Raw genomic sequence first — 9,020 nt, 5'->3', positions numbered from 1 at the left:
GGGGGGGGGGTGGTGGGGGGAAGCCTTGACGTCGGTTGGAAATGAGAAGATGATCGAGGTACGTACCTCGGGGCGGTAGGAGAGGAGATGGACTATCGCAAGAAAGCCATGGACGATGTAAGATAATCAAATCAAATACTGAGATAGGTAAAGGAAGAAACGATGTCAGGACCAGGGGGATAATAAGGAATAAGGATGGAGGGGCAAGCGGTGAAGTGAAGTCTTATCGAGGTTATCAAGGCAATGACGGTTAGAGGGGGGAAACCAGTTAGATCACCTACGAGATATTCAAATTCATCACTTTATAGGTATATAAATGCTATAGAAACTGTTTTATGATGGAAAGTAAGGGGGGGGAGTTTGTGGATATTTCCTCAGTGCTACGTCATGTATTGTTTCTTTTTCTTTCTATATCTTCCAAGTATTTATAGAGATACGTACATGCACAGGTATATGTGCTTTGATCTATATTATTGGTATGTCTAAAACCACCAAGATAAATCAATTGATGTATATATGTATATATTATTATATTATAAAAATGCCTATATAATTTATACAGATATAAAACTGAACTTGTAAAAAATGCAACGTCACATGGTTATTTATGCCTGAGGCATCAACACTTAAATAAAGTCCAGCCAAATAATCTTAGAAAGCTGCATGCATCCTCGGCATGGTGACATCCACTCCGGTGTCCCCTTTTGCTCTCTTCAAATGCCGTGATACTGTTATGCAGCTTTCGAGCCTACCTTTACGCATCCGTCCTTCTCACCTATTTCGTCCATTCCATAACTCCGTTGCGGTAGCCAAGACTCCCAATGTCTTTGCCAATAGCCTCCGAAAAACCTTAGAGGCCCATCGGTCCACAAATCGGTCTCGTTTGATCCGCAAGATTTACCCCATTGAAGATCCTGCGGGACTTTGGCGACCTGAGATCCCACCTGAGAGTCGTGCCGACTACCAATCACCCGCAGAATCAGCTTTACCCAATTCGGAATATTCATCTGATACTCCTGATCCGGTGTCTAAAAAACGCCAGAAAAAACACAAAAGTCATGTGGATATATTCTCACACCAATCACTCATTGGTCGACATGGAGAAGATGCGATTCAACCTACAGGAACAGGTCCAGCACAGAGTCCATGGCTGAGAAACTTGGAGCTACCTCGTACCAATGCCGAGACCACTCTGGATGCAGAAATTCGAGCATTAGAACAATACCTGACCCCAAGACCCCAGGAACGAGACCGCGTAAAGAAGCTCAGGATAGAGGTAGCCTCACTTCTGAAAACAGTGGTCCCACATGCCCCGAAAGTAATTGGATCCCACTGCACTGGCCTTGTACTGGCGCACTCGGATCTTGACTTTATATTACCATATGAAGACCTTCCTAGATCACTAGAACGTGATCGAAGACCGAGCTCCACGCGGCCTCAGATCCGAGATGCCCACACCCGCCTTCTGCGTCAAGTCCAAAGAGCTTTACAGCACACCGATACGTTCAGTGACCATGTCAAATTATCTGACAAGCGAAACCCTGCACTATCCGCTCTCCACCGGCCGACTGGGCTGTTGCTACAATTTTACTGTGGCGAGGGTATCCCTGCGATCACGGAGTATCTACAAGACTACCAGGCCGAGTACCCTGCCCTGCGACCTCTGTACGCAGTAACACGCACATTGCTAGAGGCGCGTGGCCTTTTTGGCTTATCGCAGGCGAGTATTGGACCAGATGCGCTAGCCATACTCATTGTGGCATTCCTCAAGATGAATCATGGCCGGTTTCCCGGGCCCAATAACTTGGGTGACCAGTTCCTTGCTCTTTTGCAGTTCTATGGCACCCAAGTTGACCTCCAGTCTGTTGGCATCGCCGTGGATCCCCCCGGACTTTTCAGCGCAGACATGATAACTGCAGTTCCCAAAGCTGATGAACCTGCCCACCAGCGAGGTCAGCGTTCTCTAATCAGCGCCAAACGGACCGCCGTTGTGAAGCGGAATGCTCTTATTGCGCAAAGATTATGCATACAAGATCCTACCCATTACATGAATGATCTCGGCCGGTCCTGTGCTCGGACTTTCGAGTTGCAGAGTGCATTTGCAACTGCGTACCAGCAGCTTCGCCACACATGCGATGAATGGGCAAGTGATGGCAATATCAAGGGTTCGAGTGTCCTTGCCACTACTCTACGGGCTAATTTTGATGCCCTAGAGAACATGCGCAATCAGCTCGCGTACCTCTAAAACAAAATGTAATCCAGCGGTAGATGGAGCGAATCAGCTCATTATCAAAATGATATCCTCCCTCTACATCTTATGTGCACATGTAGTGCCTGAGGCAATAATAGATACTCGTAACTATATTCGTCCATAGTTCTAACGTCGGATTCTCTTTGTCGTCACTGAACAAAGAAACACTTGTCGTTATTGCCCCCAGTTTCTCCCCATAAAGCAAGACCATTCCAAAATTCCATCTATGACCTTCTTGAAATCGACAACAAAACTAAAATCAACAAAGGTGCCTGCTAAGTTGATTACTCAGCCTATTTGACACGGACGCGACGCGACCTCCGGATTATCAGTTCGTGGGGGTCTTGGCCGAAAACCGCGACAATCAGCTAAGACTGACGAGTCTGCTGGCTATGCTAACCGCTGGCCTTGGTTGATAATTATTTCTTCAAATGCCCTCCCTCAAGCGCGTGCAGGTGTCTACGGACTCCGAGGAAAGCGATGGGTCTAACCAGCCAGCCATGAGTTCTTCGGTACGATTCCAGCAAGTATGAACTTAAGCAGAGCTAATAGTCACAGAGGAAACGACAGCGGACGAATTCAGAGATCTCAACGGACTCAGGGTCTCCAATCTCCTCTGACGATGTTACCAACGCCGATTCACTTCTAGCTGTCAACGACGATGCGCCTATCGACGACGAGGATGAGCTAGAGCTCCGCCAGACCCAGATCATACAAGAGAAATACTCCCACCTGATTGACGAAGCCAATGTGCCCGCCGAACATGGAATCCTCGAACGCGTTGAGTGCTACAATTTCATGTGCCATGACCATTTCTATGTGGAACTTGGTCCTCTCATCAATTTTATTGTTGGAAAGAATGGCAGCGGCAAGAGTGCGATCCTGACGGCGATTACTCTTTGTCTAGGTGGCAAAGCGTCTGCGACAAATCGTGGCCAAAGCCTGAAGAATTTTATCAAAGAAGGCAAAGAAAACAGCACGATCATTGTTCGCATCAAGAATCAAGGCGACGGTGCCTATATGTCAGACGATTTTGGGAAAACCATTATTGTCGAGCGTCATTTCTCCCGAAGTGGTGCCAGCGGGTTCAAGATCAAGTCAGAGAATGGGCGTATCGTCTCGACTAAAAAGAGCGAGCTGGATGCTATCACAGACTACTTTTCTCTACAGATCGAAAACCCTATGAACGTACTATCTCAGGATATGGCCCGTCAGTTCTTGAGTACATCAAGCCCAGCTGAGAAATACAAATTCTTTGTCAAAGGCGTTCAGTTGGAACAGCTTGATAATGACTACCGCCTAGTGGAGGAATCCCTTGATTCAATCGAAGAAAAGCTCAGGACATCCGCTCAAGATGTACATGTCCTCCAAAGCCGCAAGGAATTAGCAAAGAAAAAGCTCGACATTTCTGACCAGCATGACTCTTTGCGAAAACGGATCAGGAATATCCGAAGCCAAATGGCTTGGGCTCAAGTTGAAGAGCAAGAAAGAGTCAGTACCACCCTACCACTTTTTTTGACGATTGACTGACAAGGCAGATGGAAATCTCACTCACCGAACAAATCGCCGAGGCCCACCAAAAAATTGCTGAGGCTGAGTCTCACCTCACTCGGTTTGATGCTGCATTTGATGGAGTTGCCGAAGAGGAAACAGCCGCGGGTGAGCATTCCTGGCGTGCGGCTGTGGCAGTGAACGAGGCCCAAGATGCAAGGGACAAAATAAAAGAAAAACTGGACAAGGAGGTCGCCGGATGCCATGACCTACAGGTACGTACTTCTAGTCACCGTGGCATACCTTCCCTGACTGTTTTGTGTAGGCGGAACAACGCCAAATTAGGGAGTATCTCAAAGCAGCCCAGTCGAGGATCCAGGATACCCAACAAAAAGTCGACGAGGAGAATCAGCGTCTCGCAGATGTGAGCGGCGGCGGGTACGCTCGAAAACAAGCTGAGTGTGAACAAGCCGCCAATGACGCTTCTACTGCCAAAAAAGAATACGAAGAGCATCGCCAGGGTGCCGCTCGCCTACGGGAAGACATTGAAAATGCCGAGACAGATTTAACAGAAGCAAAAGCTCCGCTTGAGCAGAAAAAACGCGAGATCGGTCAAGCGGAGAACCAACTTCGGAATCTCACTAAAGAAGGCGGATCGAGACAGTCCGGCTTTAATATCAAAATGCCTGCACTCCTCAAAGCCATTCAACAGGAACAATCATGGGGGTCACCCCCTGTCGGCCCAATTGGTCACCATGTCACTCTGCTAGAACCGAAGTGGTCAGCTATTTTGGAGAGAGTCTTTGGTGGCACGCTTTCCAGTTTCATCGTTTCGTCCAAAAACGACATGAAGCTGCTTTTCGATATCATGCGGCGGGTTCAGTGGTGAGTTTCACCAAAGGTTCATGTTGAAACTAAAGCTAACTTGACAGCAACTGTCCGATCTTCATTGGCTCTGGTGGCCGTCTGGATACCTCAGCACATGAACCAGACTCCCAATACAAGACTGTCTTACGGACACTTCAGGTAGCCACCCCCATCCTTCCCATGATTTATGGAATGTGCTGACCTTTCAGATCGACAACGAATTAGTGCGGCGACAACTGATCATCAACCATGGAATTGAGCAAATGCTGTTGATCGAGGACGTAAATGAAGCCTCCGCTATACTATTCGACGGTGCACGACCAAGAAACGTTAAGCGTTGTTACTCCATTGATCCAAAAGATCGACGCCGAGGACTCCATCTCTCGTATAGCCGAGCCGGAGAACCGAGTCAGGCTCCGGTTATGGGGTGGACCGATGGCCCGCGCATGAAATCCGACGTGGCCTTGCAAATCAAGTAAGTAAGCCCTCTATCTGGAAACATATGACATTGACTGATGGCTCTAGTGCACAACGTGACATTATCGCCGACCTCCAGCGCCAGAAGAATGACATCGAGCAATCATTGGTAACTGCCCGGTCGCGAGTCGAGGCCTGCAAACAGGCACTGGTTCGACACGCAAGAACCGAGAAAGATCTGCAAATTGAAATGCAGCGATTGGAAGATCATGCCGAGGCGCTCAGAGACGCCTTGGATAAAGAGAACGCCGAGGATGGTCGCATCGATGTGCTACAGGCAGCTCTAAAGGAAGCCGAAGACGAGAAGCAGCTCAATGAGGGATCGTACAAGGATAGCGAGGCAGCCATGAAAGCCGCCGCCCAGGCTGTCAAAGAAATTCGGCGTGAACTATCCACCAAAAATTCTGACCTTGACACCCTCCGGGAAAAACTCCACGTTGCGGAAAGCGAGCAAAATCTTGTGAAAACAAAACAAGCCAAAATCCTCGACGAGAAGAACGAAGCTATTAGACTAATCAACCAAGATAAACAGACCAAGACTGCAATCGAGGCAAGAAGAGAAGCGGTGAAAGCACGGGTTATTGAATACAATGAAAAGGCCAGCTTGGTATCTCCTAGAGTTCCTGTGGACGAAGGAGAAACACCTGGCAGTCTTGACAAAAAGCTTGATAAACTAAGCCGCGATCTTGATCGCTATAACCTAGAGTATGTCTCTTTCCGCCTATCTTACTACATAACTGACAAGTCAACAGGTTGGGAAGTTCTCGAGAGGAAATTGCTGCTGAGGCAACAAAGACTGCAGCAACCTATGATCGAGCCTTGCAGCAACTTGAACAATTTTCGGCCTTGAGTCAGGTAATTCCCCATTTTGTTGCTTTGGTTTCTTTTGGTCTAATCTAATATTTGTTCAGGCTTTGAAAGATACCCTCCAGAACCGTAAGAAGAGATGGGAAATCTTCAGATCTCACATCTCTTCCAGAGCGAAAGCTCAATTCACCTATCTCTTGAGTGAGAGAAGTTTCCGTGGCCGCCTTCTGGCTGATCATACCAACAAACTTCTGGATCTACAAGTAAGCTTGTTCATCAAAAGTTGAGGAAATGGATGCTAACTACGGTCTAGGTTGAACCTGATATTACCAAAGATGATAGCACCGGGAGAGGTGCAAAGACACTGTCCGGTGGAGAAAAGTCATTCTCACAAGTTTGTCTGTTGTTGTCTCTCTGGGAAGCCATGGGATCTCCGATCCGTTGTCTTGATGAATTGTAAGTTCTTCCTCGCCCTTTGAATTGTTTTGACTGCTGACTATTTCTTAAAAAAAAAGTGATGTGTATATGGACCATATCAACCGAAAGATGGCGATTGACATGCTTGTAAGTGCCACGTCTTCTTCGTAATGATCATCACTAACTGTTCTAGATGGTTGCGGCTAGACGATCTATCGGGCGACAGTTCATTCTGATCACACCTGGTAGCAAAACTGATATTACCATCTCTGCAGATGTCAGAGTGAAAGAGTTGGCAGAGCCAGAACGTGGGCAAGCAACACTAAACTTCCGGCGCTGAAGTCTCCAATGTTGATCTTATTTGCAGCGAAATACCCTTAAGAAATGCCATGTTTATGTCACGTTGGAAATTTATTCTCAAACTACAACATAGCGAATGTAGTATGTAGTGAATATAGTAAATATATCAGTCGGCACGTGACCATACCCAGTGGAACGTTTAGCTTCACTTTACCTCAAACCTCTTCGCTCCCCGCCATCATAATCTCAACCTCTACTTTTCTCTTTTCCCTCTTTGTCAACAAAACTGGTTTCTACCATTATTTATTCTATCTGTGAACTCTCTTTAGCTTTGGCAGAGATATCTCTTGGTTCCACACAGAAGCTTCATTTCCATTGAATACCCGATCTCTCCGTCCCCTACAAACCTGACTTTATAGGTTTTGACGAGCATCCCTCTCCTCTCCTCGCATTACCGTCAAACCTTTCTCAAAATATTTCTCTTTCAAATTCCGCACCTTCTCACATACACCCTTGATCGCAAACAAAATCGGTCACCGCACTTGTTTCCCACTTCATCCCCTTAGCACCTTATCGTCACAATGGCCGACGCGCTTGCTGCACAACTCAGCAATACTAAGCTGTAAGTCAATCATTATTTTTCTTTGTCCTCAAAATCTAACTTGACCAGGGAAGCAACCTCAGAGCAAAAACTGCAGGACACATTGAATCTCCCTCCCAAAGATGCTCGCCCACAAACTGAGGTGGGTATTTTGTTGGTTTCAGTCAACTCGACATTACTAACTTTTATAGGATGTTACTGCCACAAAAGGCCTCGAGTTCGAGGATTTCTATATCAAACGTGAACTCATGATGGGCATTTTTGAGGCTGGATTTGAAAAGCCCTCCCCTATTCAAGAAGAGACGATACCAGTTGCCCTCACAGGCAGAGACATCTTGGCCCGAGCTAAGAACGGCACTGGAAAGACCGCTGCATTCGTTATCCCCACCCTCGAGCGCATCAACCCCAAAAGTACAAAGACCCAGGCCTTGATCCTGGTGCCCACACGAGAGCTCGCCCTCCAGACATCACAAGTCTGCAAGACCCTAGGAAAACACCTCGGTATTAATGTCATGGTCACCACCGGTGGAACTGGTTTGATGGACGACATTATCCGGTTGAATGACCCTGTTCACATTCTTGTGGGAACCCCTGGACGAGTACTGGATTTGGCTAGCAAAGGTGTCGCCGACTTGTCCGAATGCCCAACGTTTGTGATGGATGAAGCAGACAAATTGCTGTCTCCCGAGTTTACTCCTGTCATTGAGCAACTTATGTCATTCCACCCCAAAGATCGCCAGGTCATGCTCTTTAGTGCCACTTTCCCTCTGATCGTCAAGTCATTCAAGGACAAGCACATGCGCAACCCTTACGAGATCAACCTTATGGATGAACTTACCCTGCGCGGTATCACCCAGTACTATGCTTTCGTCGAGGAGAAACAAAAGGTTCATTGCTTGAACACTCTTTTCTCCAAGCTTCAAATCAACCAGTCGATCATTTTCTGCAACTCAACCAACCGGGTTGAACTTCTGGCCAAAAAAATCACCGAACTCGGCTATTCATGCTTTTACTCTCATGCTCGGATGCTTCAGCAGCACCGTAACCGAGTCTTCCATGATTTCCGCAATGGTGTATGCCGCAACTTGGTTTGTTCGGACCTGTTGACTCGCGGTATTGATATCCAAGCTGTCAACGTTGTGATCAACTTTGATTTCCCTAAGAACGCGGAAACCTATCTTCACCGTATCGGTCGTTCAGGTCGTTTCGGACACTTGGGTCTTGCCATTAACCTCATCAACTGGGAGGATCGGTTCAACCTATACAAGATTGAGCAAGAATTGGGTACTGAAATCCAGCCCATCCCTCAGAATATTGACAAGAAGCTTTATGTCTATGATTCTCCCGAAAACATCCCTCGGCCCATCTCCAACCCTCCACCTCAGACTGGGGCTGGATCCGTTAACATGAACGGAGATCGTCAACCTCGTCGGAACAACCACAATGGCCAACCGCAACCTCATGGCCAACAGCATGGCCAGCAGCATGGTGGGCAACACGGCCAATACTACAATAATCGGGGACGCGGTTCTTACCGTGGCCGTGGACAGGGCCAACGTCGTGGGGCACAAAATGACGCCAACCGAATCACCTTTGGTCAACCAAATCCCGGTCAGCCCCAGGCGCCCATCTCTTAAGCACCGACATGCGTGAACACTTTTTTTTCCATATCGCTGCGCTTTGATTTCCTCGATTCTCTTATTCTATTCCGCTCTATCTTCGAGATCTTGCCGGGCTATCTCGGCATTGTTTATCCGGTCATGATGATACGGGAGTGCAATGTATCATATGTCTTTTCCGTTCCGGTCC

At 47.5% G+C, this 9,020-nt stretch overlaps 3 protein-coding genes across 3 annotated transcripts; all 3 read left to right on the top strand.

Annotated features, from left to right (window-relative positions):
* Positions 1-676: 676 nt before the first annotated feature.
* PGRI_045450 (uncharacterized protein) lies at positions 677-2,245 on the top strand (the record flags this gene model as incomplete). The annotated part of the gene is made up of 1 exon (XM_040792258.1): positions 677-2,245. One exon carries the CDS (start codon positions 677-679, stop codon positions 2,243-2,245), a length of 1,569 nt encoding a protein of 522 aa, XP_040647971.1.
* A 437-nt stretch (positions 2,246-2,682) lies between these two features.
* On the top strand, positions 2,683-6,650 carry PGRI_045440 (DNA repair protein SMC6; the record flags this gene model as incomplete). Its single annotated transcript, XM_040792257.1, has 12 exons — positions 2,683-2,763; positions 2,810-3,742; positions 3,790-4,017; positions 4,068-4,627; positions 4,675-4,768; positions 4,819-5,084; positions 5,135-5,791; positions 5,839-5,941; positions 5,998-6,156; positions 6,207-6,349; positions 6,409-6,457; positions 6,504-6,650. 12 exons carry the CDS (start codon positions 2,683-2,685, stop codon positions 6,648-6,650), a joined length of 3,420 nt encoding a protein of 1,139 aa, XP_040647970.1.
* A 541-nt stretch (positions 6,651-7,191) lies between these two features.
* Positions 7,192-8,848, top strand: dhh1 (DExD/H-box ATP-dependent RNA helicase DHH1; the record flags this gene model as incomplete). The annotated part of the gene is made up of 3 exons (XM_040792256.1): positions 7,192-7,232; positions 7,281-7,353; positions 7,403-8,848. 3 exons carry the CDS (start codon positions 7,192-7,194, stop codon positions 8,846-8,848), a joined length of 1,560 nt encoding a protein of 519 aa, XP_040647969.1.
* Between the last annotated feature and the right edge of the window lie 172 nt (positions 8,849-9,020).

This window comes from Penicillium griseofulvum (assembly GCF_001561935.1).
Source record: "Penicillium griseofulvum strain PG3 chromosome Unknown contig_82, whole genome shotgun sequence".
In the NCBI taxonomy this organism is placed as follows: domain Eukaryota; kingdom Fungi; phylum Ascomycota; class Eurotiomycetes; order Eurotiales; family Aspergillaceae; genus Penicillium; species Penicillium griseofulvum.
This window is presented reverse-complemented; position numbering and strand designations above follow the sequence as displayed.